This window comes from Neovison vison, chromosome 5, assembly GCF_020171115.1.
Source record: "Neovison vison isolate M4711 chromosome 5, ASM_NN_V1, whole genome shotgun sequence".
In the NCBI taxonomy this organism is placed as follows: domain Eukaryota; kingdom Metazoa; phylum Chordata; class Mammalia; order Carnivora; family Mustelidae; genus Neogale; species Neogale vison.
The window spans coordinates 163124876-163147172 of record NC_058095.1 but is presented as its reverse complement, the minus strand read 5'-3'; the positions used below and the strand labels follow the sequence as shown (position 1 = coordinate 163147172).

Here is a 22297-nt window from a genome sequence, read left to right as displayed (position 1 = left end):
ACCCCAAAAATGTATGGTAGGGGAGAGGAGGAATATATAGAATTAAGAGGAATCATATTAATTTTATTCTAGACCAGAGTGGTCAATAGATATTCCCTAAAGATGTAATTATAGATGTCAGAGTAATGTCATATAAAATGGCAGAGTAGAAAGCTCAAATAATCAATCCCTCCACCAGAATAGCAATTAAGCTGGCAAAACTTACAGAATAAACATCTTTGGATATATGAAATCTAATTAAAAAAAAGTTACAGCAACCAAGACAGTACTTAATGAAAAAAAGAAAAAGGCTGTTAAATTTCATTATGGAAGTATTGTATTTTTGCTTACACACTTGCCATCTCCCATTCTCCAACACAGCAGCAGCTAGGGAGATGAAGCCCTGAGTTCTAGGGGTCACCTTGCTAGAACTATTGAGTATAATACTTACTTTGTTCTCAAATCATCGTGGCTATGCATTTTGACCTGTCTGGAGATTTCCTTTCTTTCTTTTTTTTTTCCTTTTCATTTTTTTTTCAAGATTTATTTATTTTAGAGAGAGAACAGGGAGGGGGAGAGGGAGACTGAGAGGGAGTCTTAAGCAGACTTCATGCTGGGCATAGAGCCTGATGTGTGACTTGATTACATGACCCCAAGATCACAACCCAAGCAGAAACCAAGAGTCAGATGTCTTACTGACTGCTCTCTCTCACCCCTGGTGCCCCTGCTTGGAGATTTCTTTCTGATAGGAGCAAATCCCCAGCCTGGTGTCAAGCAAAAACTTTAAAGATGTCTACTACACATAACCTTCTGGAACAAGGGACAGCAGACTGACAAAAGCAAATAAAACAAACAGAAAATTATGGGCCATTCCCAGGAAAAAAAAGAAATTGGCAAAAACATTTTGAGGAAACCCAGATATTGAACTTACTAGACAAAGATTTACATCTTTTAATATGCTTAAAGAGCGAAGGGAAACCATAGACAAAAAGCTTAAGAAGACTAGGAGAATTATGTATAAACAAATGGACACTATTAGTAAACAAAAAATATTTTATTAAAAAAGGAACCAAATAGAACGCGAGAGCTAAAAAGTAAAATAGCTAAAATAAAGAATTCAGTAGAGAGGTTACAGAGCAAATTAAGCAGGCAGAAGGCAGAATCCACAAATTTGAAAATAGAAAAATTAAACTTATCCGGTCTGAGGAGCAGAAACAAAAGAAATGGAAGTGGTGAACTGAGCAGGGGACTCTCAATCAGACTAACATTTGCATTATGGGAATCCCAGGAGCACAGAAAGGAGCAGAAAGAATATTTGAAGAAATAAGAGGAGGTCTTCTTAACTTTGAAGAAAGATTACATTACACATCCAAGAAGCAGAATGAATTCTAAAAAGGGTTAACATGGGGATGCCTGGGTGGCTCAGTTGGTTAAGCATCTACCTTTGGCTCAGGTCATGATCATAGGGTCCTGGGATTGAATCTCACATCACGCTCCTTGTTCAGCAGGGAGCCTGCTTCTCCCTCTACCTGCTGCTCCCCCCTGCTTATTCTCTCTCCAACAAATAAAGGAAATCTTTAAAAAATAAATAAAAAGGATAAACTCCAAGAGATCCATACCAAGGTGAATTGTAATTAAGCAGCTAAAAGAAAGGACAAGGAGAAAATCTTGAAAGCAGCAGGAGAGAAGCAATCATTCCAGTATAAGGGATGCTCAATAATATTAACAGTTGATTTCTCCCTTGAAACCATGTAGGCAAAAGGCAGTGGGATGAATGGTTATGCCAGCAAGGTGCAGCATAGTAAGCCTTACACATCAACCCTTCACAGAAACAGTGATGTACCAATACCTTGTAAATGCCAACTTTCTGAAAAGAAATTCAGAATCCAGCTAAGAAGTAGGAGTTACGTAGTAAAGCACAAACTGAGAAGCAGTTAACATTTATATAGGTAAGAGGAACAATTTCAATTTATTCACATCAGTCCCTCCCCCAGACAGGCTTTGGTCATCACCAAGAAGACAGCCTCCATCTGTGATGGGGAGATCTGAGTGTATGCCTAGCCACATAGCCTCTCAGAGTGCCTTCTCTGGAACTGGTTTCCATCTCACCCCATACTTTGTGCTGAATGATTCAAAGAGCTTGGTCCCTGCAACAGTAAGAAACAAAGAAAAGGGGAGGACTTTCTTTTATACCCAGCAGTTTGCTTTGCTTTGTTTTTTTTTTTTTTTTGTATGACTGAGGAAAAACAGACAACAGATTCTTTTCCTCCAGGAGGGTAGGAAGGAAGCAAAGTGGGCCTTGATCCTAGCCTTAAAGTGGCTAATATCAAGCACTGCTAACCAGTAAAAGTATCTCCCAGTCAAAATCAGTCAGTGAGTAGTAGGAGAGGTACTTGAATAGACAACAAAGCAACTCTTCAAGGAAGGTGAAGAACAAGGAAAATCCAACACAACCAAAGGGATAAAACAAATCTCTAGTAAACTTGACAGAAATGGCTATAATGAGTATAGATCACTCTGAACTCTAGTATAAAAATTAAAAGACAAAGTACTAAAAGAATTATAACTATAGTAGTTTGTTAATAGACACACAATATAAAAAGATCTAAATCAAAGTTAAATTCTTATCAGCTTAAAATAAACTACTGTAACTAAATGGCTTTATGTAAGTGATATGGTAAACACAAATTTAAAAACCTGTAGTAGACACCCAAAATACAAAGATAAAGGATGAAGACATAACAAATACACAAAGCTGATAAATTCTTATCAGCTTAAAATAAACTACTGTAACTAAATGGCTTTATGTAAGTGATATGGTAAACACAAATTTAAAAACCTGTAGTAGACACCCAAAAATACAAAGATACAAAGATAAAGGATGAAGACATAACAATACACAAAGCCACAAAGGAAGACATCAAGAGAGGAAGAAGAGAGGAAGAAAGGAAGAAAGGAACTAAAAAACAGACATAAAATAATTAACAAAAGGAAGATAATAAGTCCTCATTATCAATGACTACTTTACATGTAAATGGATTAAATTTCCCAATCAAAAGGCATAGAGTGGCTGAATGAATTGAAGGGAAAATCCAACCTTATTCTGCCTACAAAAAACTCTCTTCAGTTTTAAGGACACTCAGAGTGAAGGGCTGGAAAATGAGATTTCATACAAATGGTAAACAAAAAAGACAAGAAGTGGCTATTCTTATATTAGACAAAATAGACTTCAAGTAACAAAATGTCACAAGGGATAAAGAAGGTCATTATATGATGACAAGTGGATCAATTCATCAAGAGGGTATAACAAGAATATATGTACTTGTTTTATATATATATATAGATATATATAGATATATATATAGACACTGAAGCCCCTAATGTATACAGCAAATACTAACAGATTTGAAATGAGAAATAGACAGCAACACAGTAAGAGTAGGAGAATTCAATACCCTACTTTCAATAATGGATAGGTCATCCAAAAGAAAATAAGTAAAGAAATGGTGTGCTTGAACAACACTACAGACCAGAAGGACTTAACAGATATACAAATATTCTATCCTACAGTAGCAGAATATGCATCCTATCTAAGCGCACAAAGAAAATTCTCCAGGATAAATAAAATGTTAGGGCACCGAACAAATTTGAACAGATTTAAGAAGACTGAAATCATATCAAGTATTTTTTCTAACCACAATGATGTGAAAGTAGGAATAAGTAACAGGAGAAAAATAGGAAAACTCAAAAGTACATGGAAATTAAACAACACACTCCCAAACAACTAATGGGTCAGATGGAATCAGAAGTTTAAGTTAAAAAATATAGTGAGGCAAGTGAAAATGGAAACACAACATAGCAGACCTTACCGGGTACCAGCAAGCAGTGGTGCTAACGACTAACAGTCCCAGGTTGCTCAAGGCCTGCGGTCTCACCGGGCTAACCTACATGTCTAAGGGGTAAAGCATGCAGATAAGCACCTGAGGTCAGTGGAGAGCAGCCACCAACCCGGGACATCACACATAGTCCTCTGTGAGACTTACACTCAGGACCAAAAAGCAGCTTCATCTTTCCATGTGACGGGCAGCATTTTAGTTTTGGCCAAACGTGTAAACCAAACTTTCCCTAAGTTATATTTTTAAAATTTTATCTTTGGTCCTTAAGGTCTTCTTTGGACTTTATTTTAATTCTTAGCAAACAGTCCACTTCCTATTAAAGTTGCAAAGATAGAACTTTGGAAAATGCAGAGTGATAAATGATAACAGGATTTCAAATAGTTTAGTACTTGTGCTACATTTGGGAGAATTACATCCACTTAGAAAAATACAGATGTAAGACAGCCCTCCTGGCACTCATTACAGAGGCCCATCCAAATCCATCCTCTGGGCTCCTTCTAGCTTCCCCATTCCCGGCTCCTAGCTTAGCCCTCTGACACTTATGAACTCCCTGTTCTGGTTCACAGCCCAGACATTCCCCAGGCCCCCGCCTGCTGGAGTTTTCCCCATTGCACTTAATTTTATCATTTTACATTTCACTTGTTCATTAGCTTTTTCCCTGTTTCCCCTCATCAAAAGGTAAATTCCATGAAGGTCAAGAACAGTACACATCTGACTCTTCGCGAAGCCCCAAAGCCCACACGGTAAGTAGAACGTCGCATGTCTTCAACTGATACACGCAAAATACAAAGCAATCATTTCACATTGGATTATCATAACAGTGTCATGTTCATTTGCACAATTACATATTCACTAATAATTGATATAAAAGGTTTATGACTTGTTCAGTTTCATCCTCATCCTATTGTGAGTTCTAAAACCTAAATAAAACAAAAACCAGTTAATATTCATGAAAATGATCTTGAGTCATCAGAGAAACCAAAGTGATTCTAAAAATTTAAAACAAAAACTTAACCGTGGCTTAGTATTGGTTCTATCATAGGCTAATTATTTTACATTTCTAAGTATTTGTGTCTTTAAGGTAATTCTGTTTGTTAGATTATTACAGTAGCCTAAACATGGATTCCTCAACCGTTTTGAAGAGATTGAAGGCTCTTATTCTACATCTGATTCTGAGATGTTTGCAGGCAGACAGTGGATTCGAGATGAAGTCTGAATGCCGTCTTACAAGCGACGAACGTGTAAGAAAAGTTACGGGAGGGCCTCTCATTACCTTTCCGTATGGTAGGTGTGTCATTGTCTGCAATCAGTTGCAAGCAGTCCTGAGTGACTGAAAGGCAAAAATACATCCTTTTAGTTACTTGACGAGCAACAGTAAGAGAGGTCAGAGTGCACAGGGAGCACAGGTGCTCCTCCAGAAGCGCCAAACCAAGTCTGCTTCCAACAGAGCCTGCTCACTGTTCTCAAACTGCTTTATGATGTCCACGCCCAGATTTTTTTTTTATAAATTTTACTTAAAATATAGTATGTTCTTGAAATTCATGGTTTAGAAAAACTCTATGTGCTGTTGGAACATGGCAAGTATATCACCCTTAGAGTTCAATCTAACTTGCCCGAAGGTCATGCGGTGACAGAAGGCTGGTTTAGTAATCATCACATGATCTTCCCGTCCATCATACGTATGAGCCAAACTATCAGACTACGTGAAAGTGATTTTTTTGTTTCAGAAAAGCCTATCATGAAGGAGAGCCTGGGTGGCTCAATCAATTAAGCATCTGACTCTTGATTTTGACTCAGATCATGGTCTCAGGTTCATGAGATCGAGGCTCTGCACTGGGCATGGAATCAGCTTGAGATTCTCCTTCTCTCTCTCTGTCCCTCCCCACTCCCCCCCACCCCGGGCACCCCAGCTCACACAGACTCTCTCTCTCAACAAACAAACAAACAAACAAACAAATAAAAACAACCAATCAAACAAAAAGCAAAAACAGAAACAAAGAAAAATTAACATTAAATAGTAATTCACTGTTACTGCTAATACAATGACTATTCCTGAAAATAAAAACAATTTCTAACATTTACTGAGCAGATATAAATACAAGCGACCTCACAAAACTCTTAAAAATGACATACGGGAAACTAAGTCCCGGAAAGTGTAAACAGCTTGTTTCGGGGCCTGTGGTGGAAACTGACGGGGCCAGATAGAGACCCCGCCTGCTTCGCTTTGGAGCCAAAGTCAGGCTTTGGGTAATATCTCTTGGACCAAGAAGAGAAGAAAGAGAGCATCTTTAAAAATAAAATGGGAGATTTCCCTGAAACTGCAGAATCAGTCAAGCTTCTGGGAAGCATCAATTTGTACCACATATCACGTGTATGATATTCCAGACAGCATTCAAGGACACAGAGAACGCTTCTCTCAAACAAAGACAGAAGCCCCCAGGTGAAAGCAAAATGAGAACCCTGCCTATGGGAAAAGGAAGCAGAGCAGTAAATATCTGTGAAAAATATGAAACAGTAATTTAAGCGTGCCTATTTTTAATTAGGAAAATATTAGTGTAGAGTTTTTCTTACCGCAAGTATTTTATTCAGAGTTGAAGTAATCCTTTAAAAACAGGCGTCTCTGTGGTCACATTTTAAGAGTTTGACACAGAGAATTCCTACTTCACTTATTAATTGAAAACGTTCTCCATGTTAATACTCACAACACAACACCCCATAGATGTAACAGTTGTAAGCTACCCCCAAGCTATACAGGCACACAGGCCTTCAAAGGATACCTGTGCAGGGAGTAATCACATCAGAAAACCTGCTAAGAAGAATACCCTTGGTATTTCAAAGTGGAAACACAATATTAAAAGCTGTCATTCTTGGGGCGCCTGGGTGGCTCAGTCGTTAAGTGTCTGCCTTCGGCTCAGGTCATGATCCCAGCGTCCTGGGATCGAGTCCTGTGTCAGATCCCCCCCTCAGTGGGGAGTCTGCTTCTCCCTCTCCCTCTGCCCCTTTCTCCCCCCACCAACCCCCACTTGTGCGTGCTCTCTCTCTGTCTCAAATAAATAAAGTCTTAAAAAAAAAAAAAGCTATGATTCCTTTATGACCTTGAAACTTTTCTAACATATTTTTATGTTTATCTCATCATTTCAATAGGAGCAGAACATTCTGGAGACTCTGAAATTCTTTCATTGGTCTGAAAAATGACAGTGGCCATGTCTGTGCCACAGGGAAAATGTGACTCATTGGTGCTGTCACTACGGCAGACCTTCTGCCACAAAAAGTACCGTAAAAGCATCATTAAGAGGCATGAGTAAGGATGGTGTGAAGGAAGGGAGAAACAAAACACCAATAGCAGGAAAGTCTGAAGGACGGGCACAGTGTCTAGGGCAGCCCACCCAGCCCTACTTAAACGTGTTCCTGTCTTTCCCACAAACACTTCTGAAGGAATCCCTACTCATAGGGCACCGTGATAGGTTCTATGAGGACAGATGTTGACAAAAGTTGAGGTCAGATTTCTGAATGTCCCATCTTTCCTGGGCTGTATGTGCACGTGCATATGGAGATTAAATGAGATAAAGCATGTAGCATATTTAGTACTCTTCGTGGCCCACAATACTTGCGAGATATGTCTTGGCTATGATCATGAGAGCGGTGCTAACATTATTCTCGTTCACAGTATTGAACCTAATAAACTGGGCACATAAAGAAGGGTACTAGGAGGCCATGAAGACCAAATGAGTAAAGACCACCCGATAAAGAGAAACAAGAAAATCTTTAAAACATTACTCCTGATTTCAATGAATCCTTTCCTTGACTATTTACCCAACACCCCACAGAAGACTTACACATTCTATTTAGAGTTACCTACAGTGATGCCTTGACCCTACCCACTGATAAGAAGATATCTGAATTTTAATCTCTGCAACCCCACTAAAACTGGTACAACCTACACATTAAAAAACAATGACCTATTCCTTCATGTAGTAGCAGAAATCTAACTTTTAGAAGAAAATACACTGCGGGGAGAAAAGTAATTTCAAGAAATACTCTTCAGAAAGGAAAAGTGGAATGTTAAAAGTTCAAGAACAGTGTTGGAATTACACTCGCTGAAGCCAGTGCCATTCATTAACTTTTCTTTTTTTTTTTTTTTTAAGATTTTATGTATTTATTTGACAGAGAGAAATCACAAATAGGTGGAGAGGCAGGCAGAGAGAGAGAGGGAAGCAGGCTCCCTGCTGAGCAGAGAGCCCGATGCGGGACTCGATCCCAGGACCCTGAGACCATGACCTGAGCCGAAAGCAGCGGCTTAACCCACTGAGCCACCCAGACGCCCCTCGTTAACTTTTCTTATTCCAGAGAAAGTCACTGGGCTTTTGAAGGAGTTTTGATGGAAATTAACTTGAGGACTTCCCACTCTGGTCTCATGAAATGCTGCTCAGGTCCCATCAACTTGGTCAGTGCTGCTTTCCACTCCCACGTTCTTCCATTTTAGGAAATCCGATGTTCATTATCATCTTATCTCTAGCACAATCCTGTAAGACTTTCCGATTCAACACAGGTCTGATCTTAAAGTACAGATTATGGCTCACAAAAAGTGAGTCCAAATAGAAATACTGCTGTTTCCTATCTCCCAGTAGCACAGAGAGTCATTCACAAGAGTTCTGAGAATGCACAATCTAATGTTAGAAACATAGTGCTGGTAACAGTTGTCATGTTTATCAGTTGTATCTGGTTTTCAAAAATCTTGCGTGCATCCCTCCCTCTACTACAGTGGAAGGGAATATGGAAACTTTGAGAATAATTTATCCTCTTAATTAAATAACATGATAGCATGTGTTAAAACCTTTCTTTGTTTGATGGGGACACACATATTTCTAAATATATATATTTTATATTATAATAATGTGTGAAAAAAGGATAACTAATCTTGGTAAGTACAAATTTACAGCTTAAAATTTATTCACAACATTAAACTTTGTGTAAAATGTTTCTATTTTCTTAAAGATTTTACTTATTTATTAGAAAGAGAAAGAGAAAGCTCACAAACAGGGGAGAAGCAGGCAGAGGGAGAGGGAAAGGCAGGCTCCCCGGCAAGCAGGGAGCCTGATGTGGGGCTCAGTCCTGGGATCCCAGGATCATGACCTGAGCTGAAGGCAGATGCTTAAGTGATTGAGCCACCCAGGGGTCCCTGTAAAATATTTCTAATAGAAAAATATTATATTGATGGCAAGAGAATTCCTAAATTAAGAGTTTTCGAACAAAAATAATTGCTATTGCTCAATAGTTGATATAACAAAATCCAACCATCCTCACAGAACAGAATTTAAATACTTTCCATACAGAAAACATTTTGAGTTTGAAAGCCATCTGTTGAAGTACGACATTTATATCACATCCAAACACCATTTAATTAGGAAAAGGGATTTGGAAGTTTATGGAATTGCTAGTATCTATTGTTTTGTCTTCTCTATTGGAACTAAACATTTTCAAACTATAGTTGGGTTTATTGTACATTATTTCAACAAAGCTCAACCTAATACAAACCACCATAAATAATGTAATCATTGCAGATTATGTGTAACTCCAGTGGGAAATGCCAAGCTGTTCCCATCACATCTGCCCCCTCCATATGACACACACCTACTTGTCCTTCATAGTCCTTCTTACTCATCTCATTCACACTTTCCCCAAGCTCTTCAGGCTGGAGGAGATGTCCTTCCTGCATTTTCCTGAGGTCTCTTTCTTCTTCTTTTTGTCTTCTTACTTTACCACACCAACCTTTGAAGGAGGTGCCTCTCTCCTATTTCTGTATACCTTACCATTCAGTATGTGGAAGTCATGAGAAATGCAGTTTGATTTTTCTTGAACTAGTTTTGAATAATTAATCAGTGGCTAGAAAATTCTAACCAGGAGAAATCCCATAAAGATCTAAATATTGACCTAATGAGGGACATAGATTTATGAAGAAATTGAAGAAAGCATGATTTTGGGATAAACATTTCCACTGAAATGGGAAAACAAGAATTTAGGGGTAAAAAAACTGGATTATAGAGTTTTAGTGGACCAGTGATAAACAGTTTGCCAACACAAGTAGGTGGAGTTTTTTTTTTTCCAATTTATTTATTTTCAGAAAAACATTATTCATTATTTTTTCACCACACCCAGTGCTCCATGCAAGCCGTGCCCTCTATAATACCCACCACCTGGTACCCCAACCTCCCACCCCCCCGCCACTTCAAACCCCTCAGATTGTTTTTCAGAGTCCATAGTCTCTCATGGTTCACCTCCCCTTCCAATTTACCCAAATTCCCTACTCCTCTCTAATGCCCCTTGTCCTCCATGATATTTGTTATGCTCCACAAATAAGTGAAACCATATGATAATTGACTCTCTCTGCTTGACTTATTTCACTCAGCATAATCTCATATACACTATGGAGTATTATGCCTCCATCAGAAAGGATGAATACCCAACTTTTGTAGCAATATGGACGGGACTGGAAGTAGGCGGAGTTTTAAAAGTATTTCTAGGGAGCTAAATTGAGAAGCATGTATTTGCCTTATAGAAATTTTTTTTTTAAATCAGGAATTTTTAAACTTGAGGGGGCCCATCTGATACATGTTGTGCTTTAGGAAGGTCATACACGCGTTCTCGTGTAGAATCAATTGTCAGGCAGACAGAATGAAAGCGAAGGTTCAGCTGTTGAGTGGTAGTAAGTAATATGTGGATGATCGGGTCCCAGAAGCAGTTCCATAAATATGGCGTCCAAGATAGATTGTGGGGAAAAGAATTAAAGGTCTGTGACTAACGATTGTGTGTCTGTAGGAGAATTAAAAGCTAATAATGAAAACGAGTTTTCCATTCTGGATAATTCAGAAAGATGGTAGGTAGCATTACAGTGGCCCTCAGGCAGTACCAAAGTGGGGGGGGGTGTTCTTTGGGGGTTTTGGAAAGAGGTGGATAAAATAACACAGAAATCACGATAGTCAACGGGAGTAAATAAAGATATCTGAATGGAACGTGTGTGTATGTGTGAGTGTGTACAGAGTCCTAAGCACTAACATTGTCACACACCATTTAGAATGTGAGCATCTTTTATGTCTAAAGCAACTGTAAGATATGTAAAATGGGAGCCCTCTGACTTGCCTCATAAACACCAAGAGTAAAAACACAAACAGAACAAAACAAAACCCAGGAAAACAAAATGCCATCTTCATAGGTTATTTCATTTTACAATTGATGAACTATTTTAATTTAAAATTACTAATTTTGTAGTTGAGTCCTCATCTCCACAGGGTATTTTTTTTTCTTTTGCCATGACTTCTTTGAATTATTAGAATATTTCTCATTATTAATGGTGTCTACGCATAAAGCACTGGATATCAGTAACTTACCAGAGAAGAAAATTAATTTCATGACATAACACGCAAACATACTTGAAGTCAAGGAAGTTCAAAACCAAGATAGAAATATACATGAGTGTTTGAAGAAAGATACCGGAGAGTTGCCCAATTGGCTCTTACACCTTTGACTCCCCTTTGGACACTTCTGTCTGGATATCACAGTGACGATTCAAACTCAACATGACCCAAATCTATTTCTTTATGTTCCTCACACACACACCTCTCACTCTTCTGTTTTCTCTTAGTGCTTATGACTATCCTCTGAGCTGCCCAAACGAGACACTTTGTAAACATGCTGAGTCCTTCCCTTGCCATCTTGAAACCCAGAAAATAACCCAGTTCTAATGGTTTGAATTTTCAAGTTTTGCTCAGTTTGGATTCTGTCTGTTATTTATCTCATTCAATAATTTTACTGAACACTAAATTTAGGCCACATGTTGTGCTCCAGATAGAAAAAAGAAAGAAAGAAAGAAAGAAAGAAAGAAAGAAAAGGAAGGAAAGGAAAAGAGAGGAGAGGAGAGGAAAGGGATAAGGAAAAGGAAAAGGAAAGAAACAGAGGAGACACAATCCCTATACCCATGGAGCATCCCTATGTCCATGGAGAACAGGTATGAGCAGCGTCACAAATATAGAATTGAAGTTTCAAGAGAGATAAGGAAGGTTTCTCAGAATGGGGTGGTTAAACTGAAGTCAGAAGAAAGAAGGGGGTAGGAACATTCCAGTCGAAACTAATCGTCATGAGTATACGTAAAGGCTGAGGTTGGAGGGGCACAGCTAGTATGGCTGAAGGGGGAGAGACAGAGACAGAGACAGGGAGGGGATGATAAGCAAGGACAGGACAAGCATGGCAGGTGGTGCAGAACTCCACCCTCACTGCTCTGGACGACAGCACCTGCCCACTGAGCTGGGCCTCTTCTCTTTTCTGCCATTTCCACTCCATTTCTTGCGTTTCTTCCAGATTGGCCTTCCTAAGCCTGAATTTGATCTTGTCCTTCCAACGTTTCTAACTCCTTCAGTGGGATTCCCTTGTACACAAACCCAAGAACCTTCATGACCCCAGGACCTTAGCACCTCCACCCCTTGCAGAACGGAGCTCCAACTGCGACTATGTGTCTGCCATTCCCTTGGCTACACACTCCTCACCTTGGCATCTGGAGAAACCCATCCATCCTTCAGGGCTCAGACAAAATATCCATTCTTTCCCTCATTCTTCCTGCTAAATATTGGATCCCACTACACTTTGCGCAAACATCTACTGAAATAACATTTCACTATACATCCTAATTGTTTCTATTACTGTCTCTCTCCCTAGGCTGACACTTGATGTTAAGGAGCACCATTTACAAATCTGCACGGGGTCTGGCTTATGTCAGACTAGAAAAAATGAAAGAAAACCCATGCAACAATTTAGTAAAAGGCAAAAAAATTTATACTATCTGAAGAGAAACCAGAATATTGTTCAAACATTTAGAACAAAAATAGACATTATAATAATATCCACCTTTTCCAAATGGTTCTTTGAAACTTCATCCTTACATCCAACTTTATAATATACATTATATCAAACTAAATTAATGCTTAGGGAAAATAGATTTCATAAAAGAGAAACAACCACTGACATCTGGACCATCTAACAATAAATCCTTGGTTATAATCCCAGGGTTATACAAAAAACATTTTCCATAACAAATAATCCTCAATAATAAAGATTTTGAATTTTCTTTTGTAGAATCATAGTACACTATAATATTTTTTGAAGCAAATGGTTGTGTAGTATTTCTCTAAAATTTCTCACTCTCTATTTCCCAGAAGAAGTCCTAGTGTGGCAGACAGAAGAGAAACAGAATGAGCTGTGAAGAGTGACTTCTCAGCCAGTGTCAGAAGCTGTCACTGCGCAGTCACCTGTGGTAGTCTCCCTGTCTACCCCAAAAGGCCCAGCCATAGGAGGAGGAGGAGGAAACCTGAACGTGTGAAAACACTTCCATCAGTGTTCCTTTGCAAAAATCCAAGCAAAGGAGCAATGTCAAGATGCTGGCCTATATTCTGCCTGAGCCATCCCTGATCCCTTTCCCTGGGATACTGTCTCCCCTTCCCCCAATTGACTCATACTTCAAAACTCAGCTCAGCTCTTATCCATCATGGTGTCCATCATCGGTCAGTCTGTGGTCTGATCTCACATCCTAGTATACCATAGCTTAATGGCCTCCTGTTGGTACTCATGTTAGTAACAGTCTAGGCCTCTTGGGGGCCCAACAGTTTTTTTTTTTTTGTTTTGTTTTGTTTTTTTTTTGTCAAATCTGTTATATTACTTGAATGTTAAGACATACCACTCGCACAATGGAAAAAAAAAACTCAGACTTAGTAGTCAGTATATAATGGATTCAAATGTTAGTTCTCAAACCAACTTAGCTGTTTAATCATGAGATTAACACTTAACGTTAAAATATTTTTTCTTCTCTGTGTAATAAGAATAAAAATATCTACTTCATTGCGTTGCTGTGAGAACCAACAGGAGTCGTACTTTACATGTGCTTTGTAAAAGGTAAAGAGCTTATTGATTACTGTGTTTTAAAATTTACGTTAATTTTTTAAAATTTATCCAACTCAGTATTTAGCTTGTGAAGGTAAGGGACTGGTGATGTCTTGGCTTCAATTCTCTCACCTACAATGAAGACAGTAACGCCAACCTAACAGGGGTTACCGAGAAGGTGAATGGTACGCGGTGTCATAGACCCACAGAGCCCAACCCAGAGTGTGTGAGTGCAACACACCCAATAACTTAGATTCTCCCTCCCCTTTTCTGTATTTCTGGAGTGCCCACCTCAGACCTTGGCACAGTGGATGTTTCCTCTAGTTTTGAGCAAAACCTGTTTCTTTTCTAAGAAATGAGAATATCTTTTGTTTTCTTTTAAAATTTTAAAAAAGATTTTATTTATTTGAGAGAGAAAAAGAGAGTGTGTGCATGCAAGTGGAGGCAGAGGCCGAAAGAGAGGGAGAGACATTATCTCAAGCAGACTCCGCATTGAACGTGGAGCCTGAAGTGGGACTCGATCTCATGACCCTGAGATCATGATCTGAGCGGAAGCCCAAAGTTAAGTGACAGCCACGGAGGATCCCCAAGAATCCCTTTTAAAAGAAAATCCAACCACAACAAAAGTGCAGCTGTTTGATACCATTCTTTTAAATAGGACTTGACTCATAAAAATAATAAACATCGAAACTAACATTATCCTATCCTACAGCATTATTAATGAGACCTTATTCCCCAAGATTATGAATTTATTTTTAAAATATCAACCCATTTCTGCAATTCTTTTTAAAGTTGAAAGTATAAAGAATTAATGAACCTTCGAGGAGAAACAGAAAGACTTATCCCGGCCTCCCTGATGCACACTCTCCCTCCTCCCCACCCTTCATGCTGCCCGTTCCATGAACCCCTGCCCAAGATACTGTACTTTCCCATGATCTGTGCCATTTTCTGGTATCTAGTAATCTATTCATTAATTGTGTCTATTGACTACTTTCTGTGTCTTTCTACCTCGCTATAACGTAATCTCCAGTGGGCAGGAAACTGTTGTGTTTTCTGATCAACACCCACACCTAGAACAGTGCTTGAGACCTAACGGGCCTGTGGCCTGCATGGAAGGTATGAGACATCGCTTCTGGCTGATTTGATTGACTCACTTCCTGGCTCTTCTGTTTCCCAAAACTTTAAACTTGACAAGAACAGGGTTCAGAGATTTGGTTATGAGATCACTATTTTATTTTATTACTTTTTTGGAAACTGAACAGAAGCCAGCTCTTGCAACACTGAAAAAGAAGTCACTATTGAAGCGGGGGGGGGGGGGTGGGGGGAAATAGCACTCAGGGAAGATTTTGGTCAAAGATCACCAAGACAGCAGCCAGCTGTTTCTGTTCTAGGAGGGAACACACCCTTACTGGGGAAGAGGCACCAGTTAACCTGATTCTGGTACAAAGTGGTTGATTGAGTTCTTTTTTTTTTTTTAAGATTTTATTTACTTATTTGACAGAGAGAGAGAGAGAGAGAGAGAGAGACAGTGAGAGAGCACACACAAGCAGGGAAAGTGGGAGAGGGAGAAACAGACGTCCAACCAAACAGGGAGCCCGATGGGAGGCTCGATCCCAGGACTCTGGGATCATGACCTGAGCTGAAGGCAGACACTTAATGACTGAGCTACCCAGGTGGCCTGGATGATTGAGTTCTATATTGAATATACTTTCGAATTTCTTTCTATAGTCTTGTAAGATCCAGCCAACCCAGAAATGTCAATGAAACAAAGACTCGATGTTATAGACCCATCAGATCTCCCATCTTTCCTTGCAAAGGAGATGGACTATGGTTAAAGAAAAAACCCTCAAATATGCAGTTCAGTTACTTGTTAAATACCAGTGTTGGTTTCTTAGTTGTGACAAAGTATAGTAATATAAATTAAAGGAGATTCTCGATGGGAGGTATATGGTAACTCTCTGTAATACTCTTTGTATTATCTGCAACTTTTTTTTTATTCTAAAATACTTCCAAACCAAGAACCATTTATTTAAAAATGGAGAAAAATACCTGGGTGGCTCAGTGGGTTGAAAATGGAGAAAAATAACTGAAAGTAGATTGGCCAAAATCTTACAACAGATATTTACAAGATGAAATATGGATAATTTTTCCCTATTCTTGGTTTTACATTTTGTTCATGTTTTCAACACCGTTTTAGTCTTATAACTTGAGATGAGTATGATACACACAATCAATAAAAATACATTCTGTATTTCTATAATCTAAAACACATGCAATTCTAATAACTTTTAAATTCCCTCCTGAATAACAAGGGGAAGATATAAAGGTTACCTGATTTTATTAATAAAACCTGGTTTTAGCTCAGTAGCGACCCATTGGCAAGAACCCTTTCTCTTGATGGCTCCTAGTATGGTCATCTCCACGTTCTCTGAGTGGACGGGACCGTTAGATGAGAGCTGACTACAGGTATCATGATGATTCCATTTGTGAAGAAACTAACAGGAATATTTCAAAGCTAGATAACTTTAGTTAATAGTTTTAATTGGGAATATCTCCAAATACACTTAGGGGCTGAAAAGTGAACTTTGGGCTAATCTGAGCCATTTGGCAATTCTTTGATCCTGGATTTCCCCACATTTCTGTTTGTTATATTACAATCAGGAATTATCTTATGAAATACAGAAACCTAGTAAGGCCTCCATTTGAAACAACACAATTAAGGAAAACAAAACCGGAGCCAAGCACCCAAACAGTACAACTACAGAAGAGCAGAATTCGCCCTTGGGGGGCCTGGGGGCTGACGGTGATGTCCGCCCTCCACCTCACGTTTATTCCGGGAACTCTCCCCAGGACGTACCCTTACGATCTGTGCCCTTTTCCGTACGTAAATAATATTTCAATTAGAACCAAAGCATTAAATAAGGACAGAAATCCACAAAATTAGTCACACAGGTTGTTGAATATGAAAGTTTCTTCAGCGAGCCCTAATTGTGCCTCTATCTGGTAAACCAAGAAGGTCTGGGGCAAGGGGTCCCCAGGTGCCCCCTGCAACTCCAGCCTTGCTGTCAGACTCATCCTTCGGTGAGTCGGCTGTTTCAAATGTCAAGTTAAAGAACTGCATAACACAGCCTCTGATCAAAACCTGAGAAATGAAGAAATATGGGGAAACCCCCCCCTTCCAGGGACGCCAAATCATTGCATCTTACTGCTTCACGAGCCCAAAATCCATCAGCAAATATTCACAGAACACCTCTGTGTGCAAGTATCATGACGAATGCGCCAGAGACACAGGACCCAGAGCACAGGAGCCTCTGGTCTCTAGCTGGACAGACAGGACATGTACAAACCTCCCGCAGGTGATACGTGACGCCAGGAGTGCTGAGTGCTGACGACCTGCAGCTTTCTAGCCCGACACGCCGGAGTTTACTTACAAATTAGATAGACACGCGATAAAGCCGTAGTGCCTGCTGACATCAAGGTTGGATTTACAGAGAAGTAAAAATGCACAGCAGTCTGGCATATTACTGAGCAGTACTTAGCTCTGAACCTTTCTGACACAAAGTGACAGCACAGTGATACTGAGTATAGAAAGCAGAGGATCCTAAAAACAAAATCTGAAAAAATACTGTAATTCTATTAAGTATAAATCCAATAAGTGTGTGGATGTGGCTTAAAACTAACAATGAGATCGGATGCTGCATTATTTCTTGACAATTCTGTACCTTCTCAAAGAGTTTAACAACCTATTTGAAAATCCCAGGACTTTGAAATCACAACAAAACCTCTTTTATAATTAACTATGAAAGAATAATAAAACCTATACAAGGAAAATTCTATCTAATTAGGAAATTTAAAATTTGATATTTAATAAAGAGATGGCTAAGCAATTAAACAGTGTGAAAATTCATTTTCTTCTTCAGAGTTACAATTTTTATAAAGTTCCAACAAAAAATGTCAATGGTTCTAGAATGTATATAGAAAACTAATAAATAAGCACATGAATGGATACTTTGAAAGTAGAAGGGAGTTGGGGTAAATTGGAAGGGGAGGTGAATCATGAGAGACTATGGACTCTGAAAAACAATCTGAGGGGTTTGAAGTGGTGGGGGGGTGGGAGGTTGGGGTACCAGGTGGTGGGTATTATAGAGGGCACAGATTGCATGGAGCACTGGGTGTGGTGAAAAAATAATGAATACTGTTTTTTCTGAAAATAAATAAATTAAAAAAAATAAAATAAAATACTAAAACAAACAAACAAACAAACAGAACTAGGGGCACCTGGGTGGCTCAGGGCTAAGCATCCAACTCTTGGTTTTGGCTCAGGTCGTGACCTCAGGGTCCTGGGATTGAGCCCCGAGTCTGAGTTGGGCACCCAGCTCAGCGGTGAGTTTGCTTGTGTCTCTCTCTCTGACCCCACCCCTCCAGCTCATGGTCTGTCTCTCTTTCTCTCTCTCTCAAATAAATAAATTAACAAGTATCTTTAAAAAATAAATTAGAACTAGAATAGAAACAAACAAACAAAAAACAAAGAAAGCTGCATAGATTCAGAATTTCCTCAATTCCAAAAAAGGACCGTACTGAACAGAGGAAAAAAAAATCAAGGAGTTTTGGATCAACCTGTTGGTTATAGATACATTAATTTGGTCGTGCTAAACAAAATTTATTTTCCCTGCACAAAACGATAGTGTCTAAAACAGCATTCCACCCAGTTTCATGAATGAGGAAAAGTAAATCTGACTGTCCCCGAGGTTCTCCTCTTCAAGCCTTCCATCTCGGATCTATGAATGTTGAGTGTGTGTGTGTGTGTGTGTGTGTGTGCGTGTGTAGAGAGAGAGAGATACTATTTACTGCTACATTAACCATACATATATATGATGAATTCTTATACATACTGTACACACATATACCATGCAGATACATGCATTTTATGAAAGGTCTAAAAAACAGCTCAGGCAAACCACGATAATGACAATAGCAATTCCATCTGGACTTGGGAAACTGGGTAAATTCTCATTCACTCGATAGAATTTTGTATTACTTTCCAAACTTTCTAACAATTACAAATTATTTAGGGAAATTTTTAACCAGTACTTAATTTTTGGATGCCATAAAATCACAAATTTGTAAAAATCTGCACATGGGAGGAAATTTTAAAATAGAACAGAGGGTATTTGGGGGAAGTGGAACTCTGGAAGTTAATTAATTTCTTACTCAATATCCTTTCTTCTTCAATCTGCTATAAAGACCCCATACCCTCTTTGAGATGGTCAAGTTAAGGTTTATTTGTAAAACTAATGTGCGGAGGCTGGGAATACTAACATAGAGGTTGAAGAAGACTGAGGTACTAGATATAAAGCTCATTATATGACAAAATACTTGAGTATTTTATTTAATACAGATAAATAGAATAATAAATCAATGAAAAGACAGTCCAAAATAGATTCAACTATATATGAGAAACTTAATACAATACAGTAAGCTGCCCAATGCAAACAAGTTAGAAAAATCATCCAATAAATTTAGTTGAGATATTTAGCAGTAATTTGGAAGGAGAAAATAAAAGAAAAAAGGGGAAGTTAAAGCTAGTAGACATGATCTACCAAATGAATGCCAGGAGGATTAAGGAGTTAAAAACCAAACTTAAACACCAAGTTATAAAAAAGTCAAAGTAGCAGCAAAAAGAATAGGCTACGTAAGAGATTTTGAATAAATACAATTTTAACTTTAATGTATTTAGCTTTAATGTATTAGAGAAGATGAAAAGGGAAATTTTATCATATTAAATACACAGACAAAATCTCTATACAATTTAAAAAAAGAAGTAAAATATTGTGAAAATATTTACAGCAAAATTTTGATAAGCAGTATGTCTAACATAGTTTCTTCAAAATTACAAAGAAAAATTAGGACAAATGAGGGAAGTTATGAATAAAAATTAGCAGGACATAAAATTAGAAATTATCCAAATATGCAGAAAGAAATTCTTCTTTGTAAGCAAGCAACAAATTACATTTGAGATAGTTTTATAACCACTAAATTAGCTAAAATAAAATTTAACAGATAAGATGCTGTAAGAATGTGGAGAACCCGTCCACGACATTTCTGACTGTGTACATTCATAAGTCATTTTGAAAGCTAAAGGGCGAGAGGCAGCAAGGGTGGTAAAGACGTTCATCCTCTTTTAGCTCTGATAGTCTATCTACAGAATTTAAGTGAAACATGTAATTCAGAAACAAGAGACCTGCACCAAATTTGGGAAGTGGTCACATTAAATAACTGTATGATATAGCAAACTAATATGGAATTACTTAGAAGTAGGGAAAAGGCTTATTGTATGATAAGTAAACACAAAAATATACCACAGTTTATGTTGTATTTTTTCAATTATGTAGGAAATACAGGTAAAATGCAAAGTATGAAAGTAATTCATTTATTAAAGTATAATAAAAATATTAGTGCTTCCTAGTTTATATATGTTTCAACCCATCTGCTTTTGATAAGACATAAAAATCATGGTTTTATAGGTTAAGAATTTTGCCCATGAACAAGGCAGGTAGTGAAAAGAGTTTCCAGCCAGAGCATCTAATGTATGTATGTGTGTGAGTGTGTGTGAGTGTGTATGAGTGTGTAGTCTGACGGAGAAGCACTTGGTGGGTAAGTCAGGGCCCTTCCCTCCCCAAACACACACCTGTACCCACACAGCTACACCTGTCCTGCGGCCTCACGGGCAGGGTGTGTTTAAGGACACAGTAGCCGTGACACAGGGTGAGTGTTTAAGGACACAGTAGCCGTGACACAGGGTGAGTGTTTAAGGACACAGTAGCCGTGACACAGGGTAAGTGTTTAAGGACACAGTAGCCGTGACAATGGCTATGGTAGCACATACCTGTCCGACACACTGTGTGCTCCAGACACGGGAAACGATACCACGGATTTCCTAAGTAGTGATGCTACTGAATGTAATGCAAATGCTCTTTTTCATCTCTGAAGTGCAGGAACTAGAATCGAGCATTTTGGGAGGCCCTGCCCAATCCGAGGCTTGGGACTCTGGGACTCTGGGAATAAGTGGGACATGAACAAAGGCAGGAATCACTGGAGAACTCTTACAAGATTATAAATGTGTGGATTTCCTGGAAAAGCCTTAAAGAGAAGCTTTAAAATGTGTGTGTGTGTGTGTGTGTGTAAAATGAACTTTTAAAAAAAAAAAAAATGAAGGCAATGAAAGAAATCACAAACACACACCTGCTGTGGTTGGAGCTTCCCTGGGCTGCAGGACCGCCATGCGCCCTCAGGAAGTGTTCTCCTTGCCCTGGCTTTCTGGACTCAGGTATACAGAATCTGCACTAACACGCGGCGCTTTCTCCCCGCAGGGCTGGACCCAGTTTCTGACACAGGCATGATCTACGAGGAGGACTACGCGGCTCGTGCCTCCTCCTCTCTGCTCACGGGACAGCTCAGCCCTCACACCCTGCTCATTGGAGGACAGACGTGCTGTGCACCAGTTGTGCCTAAAAGCCTCCCTGGTTTAGATGCAACTTCCACGGTCTCCGTGCCCGGGGCCGGCTCCCGGGCCCCAGAGCAAAGACCGTCCTCCACACCTGTGGACACGGGCTCCCTGACTCCCAGATGCTCCTGTGCCGGAAACCTACCTGCTTCTTCTGGACCCTGAAGGGCACGCGTGTTCCTGCGGCTTTGGCTGGAGTTGCCCCCTCCTGCAGCGGGTGGTGCGAAGATCCCCTAAGAAGAGAAAAACCCCAAGTTACTGCAAAGACAGCTGAGGTGCGGGAGGCAGCTGTGCGGGGCGAGCCCACCCACGGCCGGAGGTCGGAGGAGGCAGCTGCTGCAAACTCACTTTGAGAGCCGAGGGGACAGCTGGGGCCTCCCGCACGGCTGCCCTGGGGGCTGCGGCTCCGGCCTGGGGGGCGCCCGGCAGCCGCTCAGCCCGGTGGAGTTCCCGCAGCTCCGCCCGGAGGCTCCCCAGCTCGGCCTGGAGGGCGGCCACCCTGCAGAACGCCAGCACCGAGAGGCAGCTGGCCGCCAGGGCCAGCAGCAAGGTCACGGCCAGCAGCGTTCCATCTTTGGAGACTGGGACAGAGGGGCTTTCCTTCAGGGGGAGGATGGAGACACACTCCTCCAGTTTCATTTCTTCTCCCCTCTCCAGGCAGGGAGCGAGGCGTGACTGCCGGCCTGCGCAGCCAGCCATGGCCCTCCTGGAACTTTGAAGGTTCGGGCCTTTCGAGTAAGCAAGCGCAGGGAATGGCTCATTTCCTGTGAGCTGTGCTCGCTGGTGTCCTACACTGACTCGGGGGCCTGGCCCTGCGGTCGCCCTCAGGACAGCTCGCCTGCGCTCCCCTCCGCCCGCCCGGCCGCGTCCTGGCCCCGCCGCAGGATAGGTCTTCCCGGCACCGGCGCTTCAATCCGATTGCCCAATCATTTCCTCATTTCACTTTCAGTTTTTGTAAGAATTTCAATGGCATCTCAAGACACACACACACACA

At 40.1% G+C, this 22297-nt stretch overlaps 1 protein-coding gene across 1 annotated transcript in view; it reads right to left on the bottom strand.

Moving 5' to 3' along the window:
- The window catches only part of TNFSF13B (TNF superfamily member 13b), a 32681-nt gene extending 10679 nt beyond the window's left edge, over nucleotides 1–22002 (bottom strand). Inside the window, exons 1-3 of the mRNA XM_044250699.1 lie at nucleotides 21652–22002; nucleotides 21449–21536; nucleotides 5149–5205 (exon numbers count right to left, since the gene is read on the bottom strand). Of these exons, the coding sequence (XP_044106634.1) occupies nucleotides 5149–5205; nucleotides 21449–21536; nucleotides 21652–22002 (496 nt within the window). The remainder of the gene's footprint in view (nucleotides 1–5148; nucleotides 5206–21448; nucleotides 21537–21651) is intronic.
- Nucleotides 22003–22297: the final 295 nt, after the last annotated feature.